This window comes from Amphiprion ocellaris, chromosome 5 (genome assembly GCF_022539595.1).
Source record: "Amphiprion ocellaris isolate individual 3 ecotype Okinawa chromosome 5, ASM2253959v1, whole genome shotgun sequence".
Classification (NCBI taxonomy): domain Eukaryota; kingdom Metazoa; phylum Chordata; class Actinopteri; family Pomacentridae; genus Amphiprion; species Amphiprion ocellaris.
This window is the reverse complement of record NC_072770.1, coordinates 39,863,125-39,891,083: the sequence shown is the minus strand read 5'-3', so window position 1 is coordinate 39,891,083 and position 27,959 is coordinate 39,863,125. Positions and strand designations below refer to the sequence as shown.

Here is a 27,959-nt window from a genome sequence, read left to right as displayed (position 1 = left end):
ACCTGAACCCAACAAACTACACAGGAAGCTGTTGAGGCTGGATGAACGGGACAAAAACAGTTAAATAAAATAAAATTAAACATTCAGTACAGACAACACAGGAAGCTGTTAACGGAACAAAAACAGAATACATCAGAGAAATTAAATCAAATAAACGGACCAGATGAAGTTAAAATAAAGAGATTCAATACACACAACACGAATAGATGGAAATAATTTAAATATGAAAGTAAACTTAATTTTTATCAGCAGGATTAGTGCTGAGCTGCTGTTTCTGTTGGTTCATTTTAATAAGAAGCTCAGAAATGACAGTAAGAACTGCTGCTGGAAGATCAGTCCAGAAAATATATGTTAAAAATTAATTCAAAGTGTGAAGCATTGTGCTCTAAATCGTTCTGGTTCTTCACTTCTTTATGTGGTTCTTTAAATGGAACAGGAACGTGTCTGTCTGTCATCCGGCTCATGTTAAAGGGTTCTTTAAAGAACATTTTACTAAAAATTTCTTTGAGGAGTTAGATTTATTTCTTCCACGGTGTCACTGTGGGGAAGTATTTGTGGTTCCAGGTAGAACTGTGGTTCTTCGTTCTTTGTTTCTGTGTACACATTAAACATTAAACCACTGAGCGAACCGGACAGTCAGACCAGCGGTTCTGTGACTGATGTTCAGCAAAAAAAAATCCCCATATTTCTGAAAGTTTGCAAAACCTTCAGGAAGAAAATTCCATTAATTCCTTAAAATTTTTTGCTTCAAAATTACATAAATAAAAAAAATAATAATTGAGCAAGAAAATTCTTGTAAATATTTTCCCAAAAAATCAACCAAAATCCAGCGAATTTCACTGGATTTTGGTTGATTTTTACATGAATGTTCCCAAAGAAAATATTAGAAGTTTTACTGATATATATGGAATCACCTTAGATATGTTTAGGATTTTTTGGAAGATTTTTACTCATTTTTGGAAAATATTTGCAAGAATTTTCTTGTCACATTTTTTTTTTTTTAAAAAACAATTTTTTCAGGGAAACTTTTAAGGAATTATTGGAATTGTTTTTCTTGAAGGTTTTGCAAAATTTCAGAAATTTTGGGGATTTTTTTGTTGAATTTTTGATTTTTTTCAGACAAGGAAGCAGTATTTTTTGGTGCCTGTAAATCAGGACAACAGCGGGGTTAATAAAAGAAAGAAAAATATGAAACTAAATTAAGTTTAAGTTAAGCAAAAATAATTAAAAGCAACCAGTTTAATGAAGCTGAAGATAAAAAAACTAAATAATTAAAATACATTTAAAATAAAAACAGTCACTAAAAATGGTCCGTAATAATCCGTGTATGGTTTGCTCATTTGTTTTTCCATTTAAACAAGAGAAAAAGCCTTTTCCCATTTGGATGCTGCCGGCAGAACCGGAAATCAAAGTCAGAACTCGTGGCGACTTGACTTCACTTCTCTGTCCCAAACTCAGCACCACCTACTTTGAAAACAACGAAGACATGTTTGTCTTATTTAGAGGAAGTAGACGCATCACACTGAGAGCTCATGATCTCAGTGTGAACAAAATCGCTTTAATATTCCAAGTATTTTTAAGTATTGAAATGTGAAGAACTCTGGCGATTCCAGTTTAATCAGGTGAACTGTTGATAGTTTCCATCTCCAGATGTTTCCTCCTCAGATTCATCCAGACCAGACCTGGCTGTGTGTCAAATAAAGATACTAGATAAAAAAGACCTCGCCGAAAAACGTCGGCATTACTACTTTTTAAAGTCTATAACCATGTAAATATCACCTACAGACAGTAAAAAGAAATGTGCTGGCAAAATAAAAAAAACACGTATTTTTATGAACGCTGAGAGGAAACGATGGAATCCAGAAATAAAATCAGAGACCACAGTCTGACTCATCATGTCACCGATCAGTCTGATAAACATCCCGCTTCATCCACATAGATCTTTGTCATTCTGCCAGGTGTTTAACATCTGGTGATTGTTCAGGAAACACGCCCAGGTTAACTGGGGATAATCACAACTTACCACAGGCTGCCTGGTTAATAACAAGCCACAAAACTAATTAATGTCTCACCAAGAAAACCCGGACGAACCTGGACGACATGCTATACTGTGACGTTTTTAGAGCGACATGCTATACTATAGGCTTTTTCAATTGACATATTACTATGACTTTTTTTTGTTTTAGTTTTTTTTGTTGTTTTTTTGCAACATATAAGAATTTGAACAGTTTTAAAAGTTACTATACTTTTACTTGTGCAATGAAATATTATTCTATGGCATTTTTTAGACGACATGTTATACGCTGATGTTTTCTTGAAAAACATACTATTTTGACAATATACTGCACTATGACATTTTTTGAACCACATATCATACATGACAATTTTAGGCAACATCCCATCATTTTGCGCTTTTTGAACCACATAATAATCTATGGGGGTTTTTTGCCAACATGCTGTACTATGAGCTACAGGCCATACTATGTTATTCTTGAGTAAAACATACTATACTTTGACATTTTCTGAACTACATCCTATACTATGGCGTTATACACAGATTGCTTTGGTTACATGTTGATTTATAATCTACATTTTTTTCTGTTTTGTTTTTTGACAGGATTACCACAGACCTGACCGTGAACACCGTTGACACCCACCTCAGGGAGACGCTGTCTAAGATCTCAAGGCTGCTTGGTCGTGGTCTTTCTGGTCCTGCTCCAGAACGCCTTCATCAACTACATCTTCTTTTGAAGAGGCCCTCAGATGCTGCAATCTCTGACCTTCAGGAGGAACTGCTACTTTCACTCTGTAACGAGACGGCGGTTATTTTAAAGACCCAGCTGCTGGCAGCTTTGAGTTAAAATTTAACATCCATCAAAACGGAACTACAGACAGTTAAATCTGAGCTGTCGGTCAGTATTTCAAACATCAAGTCCGACCCAGCTGTCCTAAAGCATGCTGTGGATGAAACGGAAACTTCACTCTCCACATCACCAACAACATCGTCACACTCCAAAGCAGAGCATCTGTCTGCTGAACTTTTAAAAGTGGACAATAAATGTGAAGAATGTGAGCAGCAGCAGACTGTGAGCAGCGGAACAGATGTGATCAGAAAGAAGTCATTTTCTTTTCTTTCTGGTTGACTTGATTCTGTCAGATGCAGATGTTGGAGCTGATTCTGATCTTTCAGGATAAAAAGCTGTTTTTCCTTCACAGACTTTTCAGGAAATTATTCTCTCAGGTTTTCTCTGCTATTTATATTTTTATTATCTGTGATTATTTCATTATTGTAAAATAAAGTTTGAGGCATAAAGACTCATTTAGTTATTTTATTCCTGAAATCTTTGACGTAGCAGAACTAAACTTCCAGTTTCCTTCTTGTACTTCTGATACTAGAACTAAACGTATCTTCAACACGGATCATCTGGTTTTAATGAATCAGCAGCAACATCACAACAACAAATGAGACAATTTTCAACAAATTCATGAAACTGATGTCATTTAAAACTATCAGAGTCTGTTTTAGTGTCAAATTAAAGCTGATTACTGACAACTAGAACATTAACGTTACTGTTTTAATCACATTTAAGTTTCCTGAACGTTACATTAACGTCAACCAGCCACAGTTTTATGAACTTAATGAACCACATTACAGGAACACAACACACTTCAGCTGCTGACAGGAAACAACACAAACATCGTTAGCTTGATGCTACATTTAGCTGCTAATCAGGACTGGTCAGCTAGCTCGGTTAGCATCACTAATTCACATTAAAGCTAATATTCACTGGATGCTAACTCTCTTCTCTGGTCAACACACACAAATAAACTCCACCAACTCCTGGGGTTCACTGCTCACATTATATCTGACTCTGAAGTTGAACATAAAGTTCATTAAAACCGGCACCGATCAGTAAATTATCATTTATTAATGACCAGCTGTCGGAGTCCTTCAATGTCTGTTGGTCCAGTCAGCCGAAGGACTGAATTACTAAACTGAAAACTGATTAAAACAAGACAACGGACAGTAAAACTGTCTGTGGAAAATGTGCTGCTGCTCTGATAAATCCCACAAACTAAAACAAACTTGGTGGAAGTGTTGCTTTTAGTGAGTTTTAAAAAATAGCCAATATGAGGCTTTTATTTTTCTGGAACTAAAAGGAAACGTTGCTTATCCATAGTTTCGCTAACTTAAATTTAGCTGCACTTTCACCATGTTCTGACAGATCATTATTTTTATATTAAAATAGCTGCACTTCCTTTGTATATTTGGTCGTTTCTTATGTTGCTGCTGTTTCATTACAATTATATTTTAATAATATCACTTTAAATACAGAAAATTGAAAAGAAAAAAACGGGCTCTGAAATACTCAATGAACCGATACATCATCTAGTGTTAAATTGAATAAGAATTCTTAATAATATAAAATGTAACTGACTGAGCTGTATTAATTAAATTGAGATATTTCAAATTGAAAGAAACACAACATGGACTGAAAGATTTCAGTCAATTAAACCTTAAATTCATTTACCGAAGAAAATTAATTAATTAATTTATTAATGTCTTACCTTAAAATGACCTACGTTTTTAAAAAAATATAGGTGCAAAGTAAAAGTTTCACACTAAAGATGAATCACTGATGAACATTTAATTGCATTAACTAAATTATTATGAGGAAACAGAAATCCATTTCTAATATTTGCTGGCTGCATGGACCATGGACTACCTCACAGACAGACCTCAGTATGTGAGGCTACAGGACTGTGTGTCTGATGTGGTGGTCTAGGAGCCCCCCAGGGTACAGTACTCTCACCTTTCCTCTCCACCCTCTACACATCAGACTTCCACTACTCCACAGACAGTTGTCATCTCCAGAAGTTCTCCGATGACACTGCCATCATAGGATGAATGTCAGAGGGGAACGACTGTGAGTACAGGAAGGTCATCATGGACTTTGTCTACTGGTGTGAGCAGAACCACCTCCAAATGAACGCCAGCAAGACAAAGGAGATGGTGATCGATTTCCACAGGAAACCCTCATACACTCCACAGCTGAACATCCAGGGACTTGACATTGAGAGAGTGAGGACCTACAAGTACCTGGATGTTCACCTAAATAACAAACTGGACTGGACAGATAACACTGACTCTCTGTATAAGAAGGGTCAGTGTCGTCTATACCTGCTGAGGAGACTCCCATCATTTGGTGTGAGCAGGACACTGCTGAGGACCTTTTATGACACTGTGGTGGCATCCATGGTCTTCTATGCAGTGGTGTGCTGGGGAGGAGGATGCTCCGAGTGTGATGTTACGGGTTCTGAATGGCTCAAGCGCAGGAAATGAACAGACAAGTTCTGAATGCAATAAAGGGTTTATTTACAAAAACTTAGAGGTATTATAAATCATATCGGAGAACTAAAACAGGAAGCACGTCAACGAAAACAGATTGCCAACCTATGGCGACTACTATTGGCGAGGAGGATTCACTACAAAACTCTAACTCACATTGGGTAACACCCAGGCAAGAAAGATAACTCAAATTCACTCGGTTACAAGAGCTAGGAACTAAGCCAGGAAACTAACGAGTACGCGAAACTGCGAAACTTGAATTAACTCATAAAAACTACTATGAGATGCTCGGACTAGGTAACTAACTGTGGAGGTGCGTTGTTCTGGGCTGGCAGGCCGGTGTCCAGGTGGTGGTTGTCGAGATGCTGCAGCAGGACGGTGTGGAAGGAAACCATGAGGTGGAAACAACACAGGTGAGTGAATTCCTGGACGCTGAGGGGCACCAGAACTGGAGCTGACGATGGAGCCCGTGGAAACCAGCAGGAACAGGTGGAACTAAAACAGAGGAGGACAATCAGAATTACTAAAAGCAATTTGAGAATGCAAACTAAGATTTTGGGTATGAGGAGTGACTGTTACTGGTGGCGTGACGATCCGGCACAGAGAGGTGAATGGCGTCAGACTATATTGTGTTGAGAGAGGACTTGATTGGCAGAGACCACCTGCTCCTGCTCCAGGCTGATGATGATTAATGATGAGGATCACCTGCTGCAGCCACTGCACTGCTGAATCCTAAAAAGGAAAAAAGGGCGGAGGAAGAGGGAGAGGGCACTATCCCAGCCTGGCAGCAGCCAGCCTGACAGAAGAACAGACTAAACAGACTGATGAAAAGAGCAGCTCAGTCTGTGGCTGATCCCTGGACTCCATGGAGGTGGTTGTGATGTTATTAAGTGTTGTAACACAAGAACTCAATTACCCAGCATGCCACATACAGGAAGTGTGCATAGCAACCCCGGGCACTGTATTGTTTATGTTGAAGCTGCCTGCATTAAAAGCCAAGACCAGCCAACACGCCTCGTCTGATTATTATAAAAAATAACGAGACAACACAGTGGTGGGAGAGATGAGGGCTCTGGATAAACTGTCTTCTATCATCAGAAACTCCTCCCAGCCTCTGCATCAGACTGTGGACTCCTTAAGAAGCTTCTTCAGCAACAGACTGGTTCACCCTGAATGTAAGAAGGAACGTTTCCACAGGTGGTTTATTCCAGCATCTGTTAGATTGTACAATGCCGCACTATAAACTCCATACTATAAACTTTTTCTCTTTCCCCGTTTTAGACACGCATCCTCCTACTTATGTGCAATAACTGATACCTCATCCTGTTGTACATAATCTTCTACATGATATTTATAAGAAAAAAAAGAATCATCTGTATAAATTTTTTTTTCTGCAATTTTTGCACTGTGTTTCTTTTTCTTATCTGTTCCTGCACTGCCTTTATACTTTTTTCTTTGGAGCTGCTGTAATGGTGAACTTTCCCCATTGTGGGATCAATAAAGTTTATCCTTATTCTTATTTCTATCAAATATGTTTATGTCTACAAAATATACTGGACATCAATAAAAATGTCTGCATAGTGAAATATATGAAGTCCATCTGCATTTATACATCATAATGATGTTTAAATAACAGGAACTGCAGCCCACGTTCAGTCAAGTTAGCGGAATTACGGATAAACAACGTTTCCAGGTATCTCTTGCAAAATAAAAGCCGTGATTTGTTTTACGGAAAAATTACGTGATTTCAAAAATATGATTTTGAAAATGTAAATCAAACTGTAATCAGCGTTAGCTAGCTGCTCCACTTGCTCTGAATATTTTTGTTCTCGTCTTTGTCAAGCCCAAAGGAAAAATGAATCCATATTCTGGCTACATTACCGACAGCAGCATCCCTGGAGTGACCGGAAAGGTTAGCCGACCTAGCGGAAGTGCTAATGAGGTCTGCTCTGGCACGGATTATTACCGTCACACATGTAGCTTTGAAAATAAATCTTCTACAAGACACAGAGCTGTAGCTCCGTTTCAGTGTGAGCTCTAATGTTTCTCTGTGTCTGACTTCCTCTAATAAAATCCTCCTGTTCACTGGGAGCTGCAGCTACCAGAGATATGAAGATCTATGTATGGGTCAGACTGACTGAGAGCCGAGGATTCTCTGTCCCGCCCACATTTACGGCTTCTGCTGTTTACCTGCTGCGGCTAACAACGTTAGCATCCAAAATGAAGATAAACTCTACAGCTAAGTCATTTTTGTAACTAGTTGTACTCTTCTCCACATCTGGACAACATCACATATAAAGCAGTGAAGTTACTGTAAGTTAATATCAGACTATAACATCTGATATAAACATGTTCTGACGTCATGTTTTAAAATTGTTCTGTAAATCTGAGGTTTCCTCATTTAGTGCTAACGCTGATGCTACATCTGGTTAGTCAGTGTCATAAACTAGTTAACTGTTAGCTGTAGCTGTTTCCTGCAGATCACAGCTGATCAATCATAATGGTTCAATCATAACAGATCAATAACTGCTCTCTCGGGGTGCAGTTCGTTTGTGATCAGCAGATAGAAATGAATCTACATTAACGTTCCTCCACAGAACTCTGTTACTGATGAATGTTGAGTAAAATGCTGAGTAAAATGGTCTTTAGCCTCAACCAGGAAAACAAACATTTCCAGAAGATTAAAAAATAGAACAAAATACAACACTCTATTGTGTTCCATTCATATCCTGATGTGTTCACTCTGGTATTTAACGTTCCAGCAGTTGGAATGAAAGAACCTTGTGGATCTTTTCCTCACTGTTAGTGTCTTTTCCTACCAGTCTTGGTCTGGATCATTGGGAACATCTGGTCTGATGGACTGAGAGCTACAGAGAGCATGAACATCCAGCTGTGGTTGTCTGAAGAGTCTTTTCTCCTTCATCACTGTGAGGAAGAGCAGCACTGATGTCCTCCTCATCCTTCCAGTAATAACAATAATGCTGCAGATTCAGCTCCTCTCTTCATAATACAACTTGTCTTGTTACTTTTCAGTTTTTACATTTCACTGTCAGCAACACATTATTTATTTCATCCATTTATTATATGTGTTTAAACGTCTTTACAGTTCACAATTGTTAAATAATGTAGTTTTTAAATGTGCCGTAAAGGAAATAATGAAGCTCTTGACCTGAATGTGTTGATGTTTTAATGCTGCACATCTGCTATAAATAACATGGACTTTTTATATTTTATTTCTGCTCCAACAGCAGAGATGCAGTTAAAGGTGATAAATGGAACCTGTGAATACTAAGAACAGAGAATAATAAACAGCTGAAACAGTTGGTCTGTCCGTCTGTAAGTGAAAGTTAAACAGGAAGTGGTTCACTGAGGATGTCGTCCATTCAGTCTCCTTCTTCACAACCAGATGAGGTTTTCCTTCTGTTGGCTTCGCTCAGAAGATCCTCACAGTGAACATGAGACACCTGAGATGAAGACAGACGTCACAGTATCTGCATCAACAGCAGAGGTTCATTTTAAAGTATCCCTGGATAGATTTCCTATTTCATATATTTTTCCAAGCACTGAAAGACAGACAGGCCTGTAGTCACTTTAGCTTTAAGGGAGAGGATTTTATTATCCAGCTTATCTGTGCTGTAATTTAAATGTAATAACTGTAGTGTTCATCATTACTTTGGTCATGTTCTGGGAGGTTATTTTTCTAATCTGCACTAAGATGTACTACAACATGTGAATCAGTCATTAAACAACGTTAATGACTAGAGAGCAGATTTACTGTTTTCTTCACTTTAACTTCAGAGACTCAGATATTCAGGACTACTGACAACACAGAACCTTAACCTCACTGTTTTAATCACATTTAGGTTTTCTAAACGTTACCATTAATGTGAACCAGCGTCTCCATGAACAGTTTTATTAACTAAATGCACCACATTACAGTAACACAACACACTTCAGCTGTTGAAGTATCTGGTCTGGTGTGGGTTCTGGTGGTTATTGACCATAGAGTGAACTTTTAACTAACAGGTGGTTGTAAGTAGTGAGAATGTGTTTTCAGGCTCCAGAAATCCTATGCTGTGTTGACTTTGGGGTCCACTGTTAACCTATAGCTGATTTGTGACCCTTAGGAATGCACAGAAGGGGACTCTTGTCTGAGGAGTTGTCACTCTTTAGTGGGGTTGTAAACCAGATGCTGTAATTCTATACGTTGCTAGAAGGTATAAAAACTGACCGTTGGTCTTTGTTCGAGGAGGATCATTGGGTGACATCCTTCCAGACAGCTCCTGTCTGTACGATACTGTTCTTTCTTTTAATAAAGTTCTTATTAAGAAAGTCAGTGTCAACGGGCGTTTCTTCTCCACCTGAACATCACGGACATCAGAGAAACAACGACACTGTTTACATGAAACTCAACACAAACATCGTTAGCTTAATGCTACGTTAGCTTTAATCAGGCTACGACCGAGCAGCTAGCTCGGTTAGCATCGCTAACATTAACACTAATATTTACTGGATGCTAACTCTCTTCTCTGGTCAACACACACAGAAATAAACTCCACCAACATCTGGAGTGCATGGCACACATTATATCTGACACTAAAGCTGCATATGAAGTGCATTAAAAGCGGCACCGATATTAAAATAAACATTAACTTACCGAACTATCAGAGTCCTTTCAGTGTCTGCTGGTAGAATCAGCCGAAGGTAGAAAACTGGTTAAAACAAGCCAATAGGCAGGAAAACTGTCTGTGAAAAAGGTTCTGCTGCTCCACCGATAAATAAAACAACAGTTATTATATCAGAATTAATCCAAACGAGGAGAGCAGAGTCTCTGCTGCCTCCTCCATAGGACCTGTCAATCATTCCAGACCAGACTGTCAATCAAGTAGTCCCGCCCCCTGGCTTCGTAAAACTTTAAAGCTCTATAAAAAAAAATTAATATTGATTTATTTTAAGATCGGCCACCTGATCTCTCATTTTAACCATGAAAACTAACGAAAAAAAATTATATCCAGTCTATGCACCGTGCTCTGTTTGGCTCATCACTTGCTGATGACCACTTCCGGTCTCAGAAAATGAAAAAACTGACCTTTTTTTGTTTCTATCTCTTACTGATTTTACTTTTTAGTTATTCTCAATATAAAATGAAAATCAAAGCATTTTTAAAATTTTGCATATCCCCCTTTGATCATGAAAAGGAAAAACTCCTTGTATTTCCATTTTAATTTTTGTATTTTAAAATGAAAATCAAATAATTTTTCAATACCCGTTTCAGAACGGAAAATCCAATTGCCAAAAATAAAAAAGTACAATTTGAATGAAACTAAAGATCAGAATAAAAAAATTAAAATAATTTCAAAGCCAACATAAACTCATGTAATGACATCAGCGGTAAATAAATGATAGATAATAAAAGATAGATTTAATAATAGAATTATTCAATTCAAAAATAAACTATTTTATTTAAAGTAAAGATTTAAAAACTAATTTATTTCAAGTAAAATAAAAACATTTGCTAAAATAAAACAATTAAGTGAAATTGAAGTAAAAAAACAAATAATAAAAATAAACTAAACTAAAATGAATACAAACATACGTACTTAAAGTAAACATATAAATAAACATATTTACATGATCACAAATTATATTTAATTTATTATAATTAATAATAAAAACAAATACAATGAATTAATTCAAAATATAAAAACAGATTCAGTCCAAACCAACACGTTTATTGATTCATTGTTTCTATTAATCGATCACATTATCGATCCCGTTGATCATCTGATTTCCCGTCATCCCGCTGCAGGCAAGTTGCCATGGTAACCGGGCTCGGTCCGCCGGCCGCGCGCCGCAGAGAGACGGAGGAGAGACGGTGAGTCACCGGCACGAGCTCAGCGACACAACCGACGACCGGAGCGACCACCGGTCGACGGACGGACGGACGGACGGACGGAGGGACACACTGATCGCCCCGGTCGGTTCGGGGAGCGCGAGACCGATAACGACGCTGACGACCGTCATCTACCGCAGTGACGTCACAGCGAACAGCAACAAGGACGGCAACCCGAAGAGCCGTAGCGTCACCGCAACACAGAGAACCACAACCAGAGGAACCAGACCCAGAGGAACCACAGGAACCAGAACCACAAAAATCACAGGAACCAGAACCAGAGGAACCAGACCCAGAGGAACCACAGGAACCAGAACCACAGAAATCACAGGAACCAGAACCTGAGGAACCAGACCCAGAGGAACCACAGGAACCAGCACTACAGAAATCACAGGAACCAGAACCAGAGGAACCACAGGAACCAGCACCACAGAAATCACAGGAACCAGAACCAGAGGAACCACAGGAACCAGCACCACAGAAATCACAGGAACCAGAACCAGAGGAACCAGACCCAGAGGAACCACAGGAACCAGAACCACAGAAATCACAGAAACCAGAACCAGAGGAACCACAGGAACCAGCACCACAGAAATCACAGGAACCAGAACCTGAGGAACCAGACCCAGAGGAACCACAGGAACCAGCACTACAGAAATCACAGGAACCAGAACCAGAGGAACCACAGGAACCAGCACCACAGAAATCACAGGAACCACAGAAGTCACAGGAACCAGAACCAGAGGAACCACAGGAACCAGCACCACAGAAATCACAGGAACCAGAACCAGAGGAACCAGAGGCAGCAGAGGAACCACAGGAACCAGAACCACAGAAGTCACAGGAACCAGAACCAGAGGAACCACAGGAACCAGCACCACAGAAATCACAGGAACCAGAACCAGAGGAACCAGGTCCATCAACAGCTACCTGACAGGTCCAGCAGCTGGTGCTGAGGGTTTTTCAGGAGGAACTGGAGCCGCTAGACTTGCAGCACCAACAGGAAGTAACAGTCGGAGTAGAGCAGGAGCTCCAACCTGAGGAGCAGAAATGATCGTCCAGCTGCAGCAACATGTTGCCTCAAGAGACGACAGCAACTAAACTACAGCAACGTATTGCTTCAACCTGAGGGAAACTACAGCAACTAGCAACCTTCAGCAGGTGAGCAGCAACACACTGAGTCCATTACTACGGCAACCAACCTGCTCACTGTCAGGTTCAGTTCAGGTTAGAGAAGTTTATAGAACCGACATGAACTTCATCCATCCTCTATACACACAGTAGAGTCACCTGGACGGGTAACAGTCTATCACAGGGCTACACATAGAGACAAACAATCACACCTACAGATCATTTAGAATCACTAATTAACCTCAGCATGTTTCTGGACTGTGAGAATAAGAAATACTTTATTGATCCCCAAGAAGTTGCTCACGTTGCAGAACAATAAACTCTAAACGTAGAACTCTAAACGTAGAACTCTAAATGGAGAACTGTGTGAGGAGAATGATGACCAACAAGCTATTTCTGTCATGTGATCACATGCGACTCGTCTCATTGGCTCAACTGTGGTACCGGCACAGGTAAACTGGTCGCCATAGCAGCATCGGCATCCTCCATCACCTCCAGTTACATAACAGCTGCAGTCACCTCTCTCTCTCTCTCTCTCTCTCTCTCTCTCGCTCTCGCTCTCGCTCTCGCTCTCGCTCTCGCTCTCGCTCTCGCTCTCGCTCTCTCTCTCTCTCTCTCTCTCTCTCTCTCTCTCTCTCTCTCTCTCTCTCTGCAGGTGGCTGTCTGGCCTCCTGACTGGACAGATGGACTGTTGCACTGATCAGCTGATCTGGAATCAGGTATGTCTGCATGCAGCTTTGTTTCCATGGAAACAACAGCAGAAACAGACCAATAAGAGACAGAACAATATTTCGAAACGCAGCTAAGCCCCGCCCAGTGCTGCCCCTCCCCCGATTCAGGTAACAACGACAGCCAATAGGATGAGCCAGCTGAAGGAGGCAGAGCCAGAGCAGGAGATGGAGGGCAAGGTGAGATATCCTATCATCTGTGTATGTTGTGATGCGTTAAGGGTCATTAACAGTATGTTGTGATGCGTTCAGGGTCATTAACGGTATGTTGTGATGCGTTCAGGGTCATTAACGGAATATTGTGATGCGTTCAGGGTCATTAACGGTATGCTGTGGTGTATTCAGGGTTATTAACGGTGTGCTGTGATGCGTTCAGGGTTATTAACGGTATGCTATGATGCGTTCAGGGTCATTAATGGAATATTGTGGTGCGTTCAGGGTTATTTACAGTATGCTGTGATGCATTCAGGGTCATTATCGGTATTTTGTGGTATGTTCAGGATCATTAACGGTATGTTGTGGTGCGTTCAGAGTCATTAACGGTATGCTGTGATGCGTTCAGGGTTATTAACGGTATGCTGTGATGCGTTCAGGGTCATTAATGGAATATTGTGATGCGTTCAGGGTTATTTACGGTATGTTGTGATGCGTTCAGGGTCATTAATGGAATATTGTGTATTCAGGGTCATTAACGGTATGTTGTGGTGCTTTCAGAGTCATTAACGGTATGCTGTGATGCGTTCAGGGTTATTAACAGTATGCTGTGATGCGGTCAGGGTCATTAATGGAATATTGTGATGCATTCAGGGTCATTAACGGTATGCTGTGGTGTGTTCAGGGTCATTAATGGCATGTTGTTATGCGTTCAGAGTCATGGTGTGTTATGATGCGCTCAGGGTTATTAACGGTATGTTGTGATGCGTTCAGGGCCATTAATGGAATATTGTGGTGTGTTCAGGGTCATTAACGGTATGTTGTGGTGCGTTCAGGGTCATTAACGGTATGTTGTGATGCGTTCAGGGTCATTAATGGAATACTGTGATGTGTTCAGGGTCATTAACGGTATTTTGTGATGCGTTCAGGGTTATTAACGGTATACTGTGGCGCGTTCAGGGTCATTAACAGTATGTTGTGATGCGCTCAGGGTCATTAATGGAATATTGTGATGCATTCAGGCTCATTAATGGTGTGTTGTGGTGCGTTCAGGTTCATTAACTGTGTGTTGTGGTGCGTTCAGGGTCATTAACGGTGTGTTGTGGTGCGTTCAGGGTCATTAATGGAATATTGTGATGCGTTCAGGGTCATTAATGGTATGTTGTGGTGCGTTCAGAGTCATTAACGGTATGTTGTGATGCGTTCAGGGTCATTAACGGTATGTTGTGATGCGTTCAGGGTCATTAACGGTATGCTGTGATGCGTTCAGGGTTATTAACGGTATGCTGTGATGCGTTCAGGGTCATTAATGGAATACTGTGATGCGTTCAGGGTCATTAACGGTATGCTGTGGTGCGTTCTGGGTCATTAATGGCATGTTGTGATGCGTTCAGAGTCATGGTGTGTTATGATGCGCTCAGGGTTATTAACGGTATGTTGTGATGCGTTCAGGGCCATTAATGGAATATTGTGGTGTATTCAGGGTCATTAACGGTATGTTGTGGTGCGTTCAGGATCATTAACGGTATGTTGTGATGCGTTCAGGGTCATTAATGGAATACTGTGATGTGTTCAGGGTCATTAACGGTATGTTGTGATGCGTTCAGGGTTATTAACAGTATACTGTGGCGCGTTCAGGGTCATTAACAGTATGTTGTGATGCACTCAGGGTCATTAATGGAATATTGTGATGCGTTCAGGCTCATTAACGGTGTGTTGTGGTGCATTCAGGTTCATTAACGGTGTGTTGTGGTGCGTTCAGGGTCATTAACGGTGTGTTGTGGTGCGTTCAGGGTCATTAATGGAATATCGTGACGCGTTCAGGGTCATTAACGGTATGTTGTGGTGCGTTCAGAGTCATTAACGGTATGTTGTGATGCGTTCAGGGTCATTAACGGTATGTTGTGATGCGTTCAGGGTTATTAACGGTATACTGTGGCACGATCAGGGTCCAGGGACCAGTATGTTGTGATGCGTTCAGCGTCATGAATGGAATATTGTGGTGCGTTCAGGGTCATTAATGCAATATTGTGGTGCGTTCAAGGTCGTTAATGGAATATTGTGATGCGTTCAGGGTCATTAACAGTATGTTGTGATGCATTCAGGGTCATTAACGGTATGTTGTGGTGCGTTCAGGGTCATTAACGGTATACTGTGATGCGTTCAGGTGCAGACCTGGGCTCAGTCTCTGGTTTACACTCTGGAGGAACTCGAGTGTAAAATCTGCTACAACCGTTACAACACTTGCAGCCGGAAACCCAAACTGCTGGGCTGCCTGCACCGAGTCTGCGCCAAATGCCTGAAGAAGATGGTGGACATGGGTGAGCTTACCCAATCAGCAGAGGCCTTACTGATGGACCAATCAGGGAACAGTACACTGATGATGCTGGTTGTGTTGTGTGCTTCTGTTCCAGGTGAGTCTTCGCCCTCCGTCATCAGCTGTCCCTTCTGTCGCCATGAGACTCACGTCCCTGACGAGGAGGTCAGTCTTCTGACGGGTTCCTCCACCTGTTCTCCAACTGTCCTCCACCTATCCTCCACCTGTCCAACCCTCTTCTTCTCCTCCAGGTGTGGCTGATGGAGGATGACCGACACATCCTGGCCGTCCTGTCCGGTCAGGACCGAGCTCGGCGAGGAGCGTTGGGAGGCGGTGGGGAGGTGGTGCTGAGTCCCAGCGGTCTGACCGGTAAAAGACCACCAGCAGGTTGTTTCTGAGTGTTTCTGTGTCGTAGACCGAAAGCATCAGGTGATCTCCGTCTGTCTGCAGGAGGACCAGCAGGAGGCGTGGATGTGTCCCACCGCTCCTCAGACTGTCTGGTCATCACCATCATGGAGCTCCCTGAGGAGTCTCCATCCTCCGACTCACTGAGCATGCTCAACGTGGTGGGTTTGTATCGCCCCCCTAGCCTGGACTCGCTGCCCTGCAACCTGCCGGCTCAGAAGTGTAGCGCCTGGACGTCCCGAAGTATCCCCCGCTGCCTGCTGGGGGCACTGTGTCTGGTCAGTACATCCACAGTAACAACAACATCCAACACCAACCAACCAGTAACAATCAAAACCAACCAACCAGTAACATCTAAAACCAACCAACCAGAAACAATCAAAACCAACCAACCAGCAACATCCAAAACCAACCAACCAAGCAACCAACTAACCAACCAACCAACCAACCAACCAACCAACCAACCAACCAACCAACCAACCAACCAACCAACCAACCAGTAACATCCAGAACAACCAACCAGTAACATCCAAAACCAAACAACCAGTAACAATCAAAACCAACCAACCAGTAACAATTAAAATCAACCAACCAGTAACATCTAAAACAACCAACCAGTAACATCAAAAACCAACCAACCAGTAACATCCAGAACAACCAACCAGTAACATCCAAAACCAACCAACAAGTAACAATCAAAACCAACCAACCAGTAACATCCAAAACCAACCAACCAGTAACAATCAAAACCAACGAACCAGTAACAATCAAAACCAACAAACCAGTAACATCCAAAACCAACCAATCAGTAACATCCAAAACCAACCAACCAGTAACAATCAAAACCAACCAACCAGTAACAATCAAAACCAACCAACCAGTAACATCCAAAACCAACCAATCAGTAACATCCAAAACCAACCAACCAGTAACAATCAAAACCAACCAACCAGTAACAATCAAAACCAACCAACCAGTAACAATCAAAACCAACCAACCAGCAACATCCAAAACCAACCAACCAACCAACCAACCAACCAGTAACATCCAGAACAACCAACCAGTAACATCCAGAACAACCAACCAGTAACATCCAGAACCAACCAACCAGTAACAATCAAAACCAACCAATCAGTAACAATCAAAACCAACCAATCAGTAACAATAAAAACCAACCAACTGGGAAGAACATGTAGAGGAAGGTGTGTGTGTCCAGGTGTTTGTGTGTCCAGGTAAGTGTGATATGCTGTTGGTCTGTGTGCAGGTGTACTTCAGCTCGCTGCCTCTGGGGATCTACCTGCTGATGATTGGTCAGCTGTGGCTGGGCGTGGTCCTGGTCAGCCTGGTTCCCTCCACGCTGCTGCTGCTCGTCCTCTATGGCTTCTGTCAGTGTCTCTGCCACGAGCTGATGGAGGCGCTGGCCACACGCTCCCACACGCTGCCATGACAACGACAGCATCACAGCCTGCTGCCATGACGACAACAGCATCACAGCACGCTGCCACGACAACCACAGCATCACAACACGCTGCCACGACGACGACAGCATCACAGCACGCTGCCATGATACACGCTGCCATGACGACGACAGCATCACTACACGCCGCCATGACAACCACAGCATCACAACACGCTGCCATGACGACCACAGCATCACAGCACGCTGCCATGACAACCACAGCATCACAACACGCTGCCATGACGACGACAGCATCACAGCACGCTACCATGACGACGACAGCATCACCACACGCTGCCATGACGACCACAGCATCACAGCACGCTGCCATGACAACCACAGCATCACAACCCGCTGCCATGATGACGACAGCATCACACTGCCATGAAGACATCACAACACGCTGCCTGACAACAGCAATGCCGTGACATGCTGCCACAACAATAAAAACACACAATGTAGCCATAGCAACAGCATAACAACCACAAAGAAACAACAGAACAATAAAATGAAAGGTAGAACATCAGATCCAACACAGAACCTAACGTGAACACTCACCTGTAGACCCGTCACTCTGACATCAGTCTGACCCCGCCCCCTCTGAATACCAGCACCCCACCCCCTTTGTTAAACTACAGCCAATCAGAGCAGGACCAGGTGATGACATCATCACAGGAGATTTTTGCTGCTGATCATCAGCTGAACGTCAGCTTATCACCACAGGTGGTCCTGACACTGTCGGCCAATCAGAGGACACGTCTGTCTCTGGACACTGAAGCTGAGACAGAATGTAAATATGACGATTTATCCATGTTCTAAACAAACTGACTACCATGTCAGGATTAACACGTTCTAAGTAACTCGGTTAACATGTAAACACGTGGAACTGTTTCATATGCTTGTCTTCAGATAAAAGGTGTTTGAAACGTCTGTGATGATGTTTGGGGGGGCGTGGTCTAACTCCTGTAACCTGCATGACCTGCAGCTCTGTGATCATCTTCCACTTCAGACGATATTTAAAATAAACGTTCCATACATGTTCCAGACATGTTCCAGACATGTTCCAGCTTTGTCCCTGAAACCAGTAAATGTGGAACAGAGAGAGGAGAACGACGAGTTACAAACTGTTTCTATCATATGACCACCTGCAACTTCTCTCATTGGCTCAGCAAAAACCAGTGGGAAATGTGTTAGCCTAGCTTAGCATAAAGACTGAAACCACAGGGAGAGTGTTAGCCTAGCTTAGTATAAAGACGGAAACCACGGGTAAAGCTACCTGGTAACACCTGGGAACAACACCTGAGTGAGTCTAAAGTCGAGCTTCACGTGTCTCTGATGTGAAACTGATGATTTTATTCCAGGATGGAAAAGACGAGAGAAATACTTCAGTCAGTCCTCCTGTCTATAAATATCGCAGTCTACCTGCACAGGTGAGTCCTCAGCATCCGGTGTTCCAGAGCTGAGATTACAGCAGGTTCTCCTGGGACCTGGACTCAGCTGGCATCTCAATGTTAATCAGAAACAATGATGTTCCCCCGAGATCCAGAACAGGAGTGTTTATAGAAACCTGCCTGACGCTGCAGCATCACAAAGAAGAAGGTGGATGGAAGCAGTAGCAGGTAGCACACCTGTAGATAGCACACCTTTGGATAGCACACCTTTAGATAGCACACCTGTAGATAGCACACCTTTCTCTACAGTTGGTTCTCTACAATTAGTTATCTACAGCTGGTTCTCTAGTGTTGGTTCTTTACAGTTGATTCTCTACAGCTGGTTCTTCACAGCTGGTTCTCTTAGTTCTCCTCTGGGTTCCTACAGAATGAGCAGCTTTCCTCAGGTTGTCTCCAGGTAAATGTTCTCCAGGTGTAAACGAGGAGTTGAAGCTGTATTTTGAGGTTCTTGTGTGGAACATCTGCTGATGAAAAGTTATTGATGATGTTTTTATTGAGCTTTGCTTCATTGATCGGCTCCATTCATTAACTGTTTTAATCATTTCTGAAGCTGAACTTTGTAGATAGATTATTGATTGAGTGATCGATCAGATGACTTTATTGATCATATCCAGTCTGTCACTGTGCAGCCAAGAAAACAGGTGATCAGTCACAGATATTACAGGTAATCAATCAATGATATTACAGATAATCAATCACAGATATTACAGATAATCAAAGATATTACAGATAATCAATCAATGGATCTGATTGGCTTTAAACTGGAACAAGTCATCTGTAGTATTCAACATCACCATCCTGTGACATCACACAGATGGTACAGAGAATAAGCTCTGATTGGTGAAGGAGCAGCTTGTTGTCTGTCATGTGACTTCAGTCTGCTGACTCCTCCCCCTTCAGGTGGGCAGTGACATCATGAGTCGGTGGCGCCGTTCCGTGGACGAGCTGGCAGCGCGGCACCGCCAGCAGGGCGAGTGTGAGCGTGCTCAGGACGCTCTCAGCCGTGTCACTTCCTGCTTCCAGCAATTGGCGACGTCACTGGGCAGCTCAGCGGACGGCAGCTTCCTGCGGGACGAGATGGACGAGACAAGAGCGCTGGCTCACCGCATCTGCAGCGGTAACTCACCTGTCTGTGTCTCACCTGTCTGTGTCTCACCTGTCTGTGTCTCACCTGTCTGTGTCTCACCTGTCTCTCTGCAGGCCTGTCCCGCCGCCTGCTGCGCCTCCTGTCAGAGTCTGACTCCGCCCCCTCAGGTGTGGAGGACAGACAGGTGTCAGAGCGTCTGTGGGTTCTCTTCCTGTCGGCATTGGATAACTTCCTGTCTGACCTCCGTAAGGCAAGCGACCTGATTGGTCAGTTCCCTCTGACTCAGCGCTGCGATCGACGCTCATTGGTCAATGCAGGTCAGCTGTTACTTCCTACTTCCTGTCTGTGGGAGCTCTGTGATTGGCCGACACACTTTTCCTTCGTACCTTTCTTTCCTCATTTCCTTCCTTCAGAGAACGTGATCCTAGAAGTCCCAGAGTTCCAGGACTTCCAGGAGGTCGTTGCCTTCAGTTGTTCTTTGAGGACCCAAAAACACTCGTCAGACATCCGTCCCTCAAAGACTCGTTGTCCACACGGGTCTCCTGATCCCGTCAGAGGACAAAATGAGTGATAGATTATCCAAGGTTCCTTCAAACCATCTCAAAGACACCCTGGATCTCTACGAGGACCTCTAGAACCTTCCAACAGTCTCTGGTACATTCTCAGGTATCCTCAACCCTCCACAAGAATCTTAGCAACCCTCTCCAGGAGTCGTAGATGTTCTTGTGCTCAACGATCCCCGGAAATCCATCATGAACCCCAACAGCCTTCTCAAAAACCCTTAGAACCTTCTCAGGAATAAATCAAGGCTCTAGAACCTCGTGAGGAACACCACCATCACGAAATCCTGAAACCTGCACTAAGGAGCAACAGATGTTCCCCAGAATTGTCCAGGAACCTTCCAAAGATTCCTGTAACATTTAAAATATTGCAACAATCTCCTATAAAACTCCGTCAGGAACCCCTGGAGTCTCCTCAAAGATCACAAGAAGTTCCAGAGGAATACCAAGGAATGTCAGAAAAGCTTCACGTTCTCAGAACATCCTCTAAAATTACTGTCACTTCCTGAAAATCTCCACTTTCTTGAAGACCTACAAACATCCCTCAAAGGACCCCAGAAGGTTCTCAGGTACCCCAAGAACCCCCCAGATTTCTGCAGTAGGTCTTTAAGAAATGTTGAACCTTTACGAGGATGAAACCTCTGAGATATCTGCACAAAAGATCAGTGAACCTTCTTCTATGACTGTTGAAGGACTTCTGGAACCCCCTCCAGTGCCCGAGAACCTTTCCTGAAATCTGCTCGACCAAGTTTCAGAAGTAACTCAAGGACCTCCCAGAGGACCCCTGAACATCCACAGGACCTGTAGATCCCTTTGACTGAGTGCCTCCCGCTGCTTACCTGTCTGACCCTCACCTGTGTCTCCTCAGGGTGCATCGATGGCGTGGTGGGCGTGGCGGCGCGGGTGGCTTCGGTCCAGGTGCCGTGGCTCACCTTGGAGGAGGAGTCCAGCCCTGATCTGGCCAATCACATCGCAGGGCTGGAGGCTCTGCTGAGTGAGCTGCAGCTGAGGGTGAGAGAACGTGACAAGATTCAGGTGTGGAGGTGGAACCAGGTTTCATTAAAGCTGTTCACGTTCTGCAGGTTCCGGTGGCGTTCTGGTCAGTGGAGGCGACCCAGCCGGCCTGGGCTGAAGCTCATGGTGTTCTGGATGAACCGGATGACAGCCTGGAGGACCTGATGGAGGTCGAGGTCGTCTCCAACGGCAACAGAATGACCACCTGCTGCCCGCCGGCGTGCTGCGGACTCGGCTGCGTCGGCTAGAAGGACGTGGATCTAAAGCCTCCATTAAAGAACGTTACAGAATAAAACTGCTGTGAAGGAAATAAGATCCATAGTTTGTGTTCTAAGAAACAGGTGAAGAGGATTTTTATTATAAGATAAAGTTCTGCTGATGTAAGGAACTCTGTAGTAAAGTCCTAAAATAACTAAATAAAATCACGTTATTATTACAGAAAATACAGATCCAACTCAATCTGTCCATAACAGGACAAACATCCCATAATAGAAGACGTATGTTACAGTAACTGTGATCAATGACAACAGGATGAAATCTGTCCTCCACTGATTAAAGATTTTAAAAGTTTATCTTCACACATTGTTGAATTCTTCTCATTTCAGTGGAACTTCTTCTGTAGCTCATTAAATTATCATTATTATTATTTTTAATAAATATTCTCATCTTCTCTTCAACTGGAACATGTGAAGTTCAGACCTCTGGGCACGAAGCTGCTGGTTTTATTTTCTACATTTAAACATTAAATCTGATGCTGAACTTTAGAAATAAACCCTTAATGAACTGATTAGAGATCAGCTGAAGGTAAACCTGCTGCTGGTTTATTGATTATCTGTTAATTATTGATCCTCCTGCTGTCATCAATGGAAATCGATTAACTTTCACAACCAAAGTCTGATTTTGAACACCTTGATTGTGAAATCAAAGTTAAAACATGATATATTTTCCATAAAAAAGATCAAATATTAGATTCCAAATGTCACAGAGCAGCTATGATTATTAAATAGAAGTTCATCTCCTCTGATCGGTTTGAGCAACCTTCGTAATTAAAAACCTCCAGAAGAACAGCTGCTGCTGAACATCAGTTAAATGTCTGAACCTCAACTGATGGATTCATCTGATCAGTGTTTAGTGACTCAGCCTGAACTGATCGGTCTGCTGCACAAAGTCCAGATGATTTAATTCATTCGTTTTTATTTCATCCACTGACAAAAGAAAAAACAAAAAAAGCCACTCCAACACAGAAACAAAAGTTTCCAAACTTGTGAATGAAAGGGAGCAGAAAGAAGAATAAACTTCAGTAATCTGTCCCTTTACATCAGCAATCAGTTCACAGTGAGACTTAAAAACAACTAATTAAAGCTGCGAGCAGTGGTCAAAGGGTCCTCACATCCCAACCATGTCCACCAGGTGGTGCTGCAACCGAGAGTGTATTTCAGCCTGTGGATGTGAAGGCTGAACTCTGATCATACATGTAGAGTTTCAGGCAGATTTGAGCATGTGCAGGAAAGTTAGCATTTCCTGTTTCACAGCAAGCCATCCAAAATGGGCGCATTCCGCTGGTCGCCCTCAGACTTTTGGAGAATTTTGATAACTTTTGATCACGCATGAGTAGTGTACATCCTGGCCAAATTTCATCTCTATGGGTTTGAAATAACTAAAGATGACGCAAAATTGCCCAAAATATAAATCATAATTCAAATGTCTGTCCTGTTGGGTTTGGGGTGTTTGCAGAGGCTTTTTGTACGTCTTTACTTCATTTCTTTGTATTTTAATAATATTCTGGTTCTAATTATGTTTTTAGTTCTTGCCATGTTCTAGATTCTTCTGGTTCCTTGTCTAGATCATTCCATAAATTGACCCCTTTCACAGAAATGTTTCGTTAACTTGGTTTAAGAAGATCTCTGCTCCTTTAAGTTCTCCAGACTTCAGTTGGACCATCAGGTTTGTGTTTTATTTAGTCAGAGCCATCAGTGAGTTGAATTAAGAACTTTATTAATATAGGAAATGAACAAACATAAAAATATTGTACAAACACAGAAGACGAACAGAAGAAGAAGGAAACGTGGAGCTGCTTCACTTCTGGAAGGTCAAGTGTAGATGAGCTTTAAAGGCTGAAAGAGACAAGCAGCAGTTAGAACTACAACTCCCATCAGCCCTCACACCTGAAGCTTCCACCTCATAAAGTCTGAACCCATCTGAACTAATGATGTCTCCTCATACTTCTGTGGAGGTTCTGGAAGACATTTCTAGAAACTAGAAATGTCTTCCAGAACCTCCAGCTGGTTTCTCCCGAAGCTCCTTCCATCTCCTCATCCTGTAGTTGTTTTCTATCTCCATGTTTCCTCTCTACTCTGCTCATCAGCTGTAGAAGATGTTTCACCATGGTGGATGGATCTCTAACAAGTCATTTTGTGTCTTGTTTTTGTCATTTTGCATCTTGTTTTTGTCATTCTGTCTCGGTGTTGTTTTGCGTCTCATTTTTGTCATTTTGTGCCTTGTTTTTGTCTGGCAATTTGTCTCATTTTTGTCTCATTCTGAATGTGAATAATTCTAGCTTTAGTAGATGTTTCACCATGCTGGATGGATCTCCAACTACTAGCTCCTCTGTTCTAGTATGTTCTCACCCTCCTGGTCCTCCCAGAGTTCTGCTGCAGCTGTGTTCAGTGGACTCTCGTTGTTGGGTTCTGGAGACGAAACAAACACAGAGTCAAAAGATAAATACAGAGAATGAGTCCGTGTGGAACCACAGAACCATGAAGGAACCCTAAGAGTTCCTTCGCTTCTCAAAAACCGGGAGCAAGAGTAACAAAAACATTCCTCACCCCCCCTAAAATTTTCTTAACGGATTTGGACGATTCACAGAAATGATCAATTTGAAAATTAAAACGGCGGATTTCCGTGGAACGGCGGAAAATTGCCATGCCTGTAGTAGTAGTTCTGGAGGTAGTACTACCATACTTTCCAGACTACAAGCCGCTACTTTTTTCACACGCTTTGAACCCTCTGACTTAAACAACAATGTGGCTAATTTATAGATTTATAGAGCCAGCTTCATGGAGTCAAAACGTCTAGCCTCGTCACATCAGACCAATGAAATTACAGAACAGGTCACAGTGGACCAATGACATTAGCAAACGTCGATTTACTGCCGTGTTACCAGCACTGTTCGGAAAAAAGCATTCATTTAATTAAAAGTTTAAAAAAAAAATTGTAAATATCTCATGTTACAACGTGGACACCAGCAGCTCATAGACAGGTGAGGCTGATATATGTACATGTTTTCTATTTAAATTTAGTGGGTGTGGCTTAAATTAAGGTCACTCAATAATCCGGAATACAGCAGTAGTAGTAGTAGTAGTAGTAGTAGTAGCCATAGAAGTAGTAATAGTAGTAGTAGTAGTACTAGTAGCCATAGAAGTAGTAGTAGTCTTGAAAGTGACATCAAGTCAAGCAACGAGGTACCATAATAGCATTAAGCTAATATCTACACTCCATGATGTAACTGCTGACTGCATTTTCAGATGAGCTTGTTCAATTTTTTTTATTTATTTTTTTTTACATTCAGCCTTTAGAAAGCCATTTTCAACTGGCCATTCAATAAATGGGTTGTACAAGGAAAACCTGCAGTTGAGTGTCATTTGTTTACGTTGCCACGACTCCCCAGAGAACCTGCCACCGCTGCTGACAAAAATCCAAGAGGAAACACTTATGGGTATACTGGTTATTCTAGTTATACTGGTTACACTAGTAATATTGGTTATACTGGTTACACCTGTTATACTAGTTGTACTGGTTACACTAGTCATAGTGGTTACACTGGTTACTCTAGTTATACTGGTTACACCAGTCATACTTGTACTGGTTACCTCCCAGCAGGCTCTGGATGGACAGCAGGATGGAGCGGACGTCGTACAGGGCTGACCACTTGTCCTTCAGGATGTCCAGGCAGATGAAGCCCTGGTCGTCCACGTTGGGATGGAAACACGGAGTGACAAACTTCACCCGAGGAGCCTGGTAGGGATAACCAGCTGGGAAGTCCAGGGACAGCCGGTACCGGAGGCCCTCGTACACCTGTACAGGTGAGACAGACACACCTTCTGACCGCTGTACCTCCACTTCTAAAAGTACTCTGTCCACAGTACTGCAGTATCTCAGTACTCCTGATGTCAGACACAAACCAGCAACTGAAGGAGCTGAGACTGAACTGGTCATACGTGTTCTACGTGTACTGTATGACACATCAACCAACAAATCAAAGAACATATCCGCCAATCAATAAACCAATCAACCAACCAACGAACAAATCAACCAATCAGTGAACGTACCGTCCCCTGAGCTCCATCGATGGTTCCGACCCATTTGAAGAGATTATCTGATTCTGGAAACGCTGAGATCCCCTTATCCCCCGACATCTGCAGAAGGTCACAGAGAGTCAGGAGAACATCTCCAGGATCTGACATCAAAGCTGCAGCTCAACATCTAAACTTCTATCAATGCATCTCCAACAGTGATGTCATGAAGTATGCCGACTAATCACAGCGGCTCTGGAAACACTTCAGTCTAAATGTTCGAGCGTTACGGCTTCCTGTGTCCGTGATGCAGATGTGGTCATCTATCTGAAGGAGCTGTGATCTCCACACAGGGTTCCCTCCAGGTTCAGAACAGCAGCTACAGGCCCTCAGAGAAGGTTCTCTGAGGGCCTGTAGCTGCTGTTCTCCTCACCAATACTGACTGTTGAGTGTTGGTTAGAAGAACAGTCTGAGGCCATCACCAGGTCCTCCTCTGACAGAAAGGACAGAGAACTCACCATGAGGGTCATTAGCTCCTGCTGCAGCCTGGAGACAAACACAACATCTCACATTAGCTGCTAATCAATCAATTAATTAATTATTCATTACTACTGCACAGCTAAATGTCATCTTTAATAACAGAACTTCAACACCTGGACCGGTTCTAATGTAGAACCCCCAGCAGGGCTCCGGTCTGACTCACCGTTTGGACACCGAGCCTCGGGCGGCGCTGGCCCCGCTCTCGCTGCCCTTCAGAGCGGCTGTGGAGGAAGCTGCCGCCGCTGCAGGGTCCATGTTCTGGGAGGCCATGAGTGCTGACGGTCCGGTTCCTGCTGGGACACAGGGCAGTGGTGGTACCGGGTCAAACACACCGCTGGTACCGGGCCAAACACACCGCCAGTAACGGGCTGAGCCGTCAGTTATCCGGTAAATCGGCTTGTTAGCTCGATGCTAACTAGCTAGCTCTGTGGCTAACTGACGGTTAGCTCCGCTGTTAGCTTCCTGCTAACATTCAAACCACAGAGGAAACAGACAGGTAAACCACGCAGAACCCGTCCAGGTAAACACGCAGGTGTTTCTCTGGTCCACCGGGACTCACCGGGACTCACCGGGTGTCGGTGTGTCGGTCCGTTAGCCTCCGCGTAGAGCTGCGGTCTCTCGGATTCAAACTGAGCTCACTGCCGCCCCCCGGTTTAAACCGACGCGTCATCAAACACGCAGCCAATCAGCGTCCGACTTTTAAAAACAAACTCCTGCTGGCCAATGACAGGAGCTGGCAGGCAGAAACCAGTGCTGTGATTGGATAAAAAGAACGACCGACCGGAAAACGACGAAATTGTCCGAGCTGTTGATGGTTAACGGTGACGCACCTGCCCGTTTGCCTCTTGATGCTCAAAGTGCCCTTTTGTCAAAGTTATTTTTTAAGTTCTATTTAATTTTGTTTTTTATTTGTAAGTGTGTGTGTGTGTGTGTGTATGTGTGTGTGTGTGTGTGTGTGTGTGTGTGTGTGTGTGTGTGTGTGTGTGTGCGTGTGTGTGTGTGTGTGTGTAAAAGTCTCTGAGGACCAAAATAATAAATAAAACAAAACTAAAAATAATTCAGATCTACCGTCGGTCGGTCACGTGATCTACGTAGACGTCCCTCACTGCTCTGAGGGGTCCAGATGTTCCCTGTAGCTCTGCGCTAGCGCCGCTAGTCTAGAAACCGGAGACCCGAGGGAGGACATCAACAACTGATGGTCCTGATGGAGAGGAGGTTCTGCAGCGGGATTCGTTTATGTACGGTGTATTTTTGCAAGATGACTGATGAAGTGAGCATCCTGTGTGTGTGTGTCTGACTCTAACACACACCTGTCATCAGTTCTAGCCGCTAGTTAACCACACAGCTGCTGAGAGGATAAAGTCTGCCAGGCTTCTTTTTGTTTCTGTATGTTTCTGTTGTCATGGGCAAAGTGCATCAGAGAGATGTATTATTTTACTGTCAGTGAGTTGCAGTGTGTTTCCTGTTTCTAGAGGCAATGAGACAGAGGTTATGTTATTTCACTGAAACTACGTACATGCATTTTCACATAATTTTGGACTATTGCAGTATAAATACAATAATAATTAGAAGAATTTGA

General features: G+C 43.0%; 3 protein-coding genes across 8 annotated transcripts; 1 reads left to right on the top strand and 2 right to left on the bottom strand.

Annotated features, from left to right (window-relative positions):
* Positions 1 to 11,374: 11,374 nt before the first annotated feature.
* LOC129348961 (putative testis-expressed protein 13C) lies at positions 11,375 to 12,163 on the bottom strand. Its single transcript, XM_055010785.1, has 2 exons — positions 11,984 to 12,163; positions 11,375 to 11,854 (listed from the first exon to the last, which is right to left on the bottom strand). The coding sequence occupies exons 1-2, from the start codon at positions 12,161 to 12,163 to the stop codon at positions 11,375 to 11,377; spliced, it is 660 nt and encodes a 219-aa protein (XP_054866760.1).
* A 103-nt stretch (positions 12,164 to 12,266) lies between these two features.
* LOC111571424 (regulator of G-protein signaling 9-binding protein-like) lies at positions 12,267 to 22,126 on the top strand. 2 transcript variants are annotated; one of them, XM_055010784.1, is made up of 11 exons: positions 12,267 to 12,404; positions 13,030 to 13,093; positions 13,214 to 13,282; positions 15,423 to 15,576; positions 15,670 to 15,737; positions 15,824 to 15,941; positions 16,023 to 16,255; positions 19,788 to 20,004; positions 20,088 to 20,291; positions 21,403 to 21,545; positions 21,617 to 22,126. In XM_055010784.1, the coding sequence occupies exons 2-11, from the start codon at positions 13,058 to 13,060 to the stop codon at positions 21,794 to 21,796; spliced, it is 1,422 nt and encodes a 473-aa protein (XP_054866759.1). In that variant the 5' UTR covers positions 12,267 to 12,404; positions 13,030 to 13,057; the 3' UTR covers positions 21,797 to 22,126. The 2 variants fall into 2 exon arrangements, with proteins under 2 accessions (XP_054866759.1, XP_035806002.1); XM_035950109.2 differs by having other exon boundaries at positions 12,327 to 12,404; positions 13,177 to 13,282.
* A 1,396-nt stretch (positions 22,127 to 23,522) lies between these two features.
* On the bottom strand, positions 23,523 to 27,089 carry ube2c (ubiquitin-conjugating enzyme E2C). Of its 5 annotated transcripts, none has more exons than XM_023274552.3 (7): positions 26,950 to 27,089; positions 26,544 to 26,670; positions 26,359 to 26,386; positions 25,877 to 25,963; positions 25,418 to 25,622; positions 24,176 to 24,235; positions 23,523 to 23,662 (listed from the first exon to the last, which is right to left on the bottom strand). In XM_023274552.3, the coding sequence occupies exons 2-7, from the start codon at positions 26,648 to 26,650 to the stop codon at positions 23,625 to 23,627; spliced, it is 525 nt and encodes a 174-aa protein (XP_023130320.1). In that variant the 5' UTR covers positions 26,651 to 26,670; positions 26,950 to 27,089; the 3' UTR covers positions 23,523 to 23,624. The 5 variants fall into 5 exon arrangements, with proteins under 5 accessions (XP_023130320.1, XP_023130321.1, XP_023130322.1 ...); XM_023274553.3 differs by having other exon boundaries at positions 26,940 to 27,078; XM_023274554.3 differs by having other exon boundaries at positions 26,544 to 26,673; positions 26,950 to 27,044.
* Between the last annotated feature and the right edge of the window lie 870 nt (positions 27,090 to 27,959).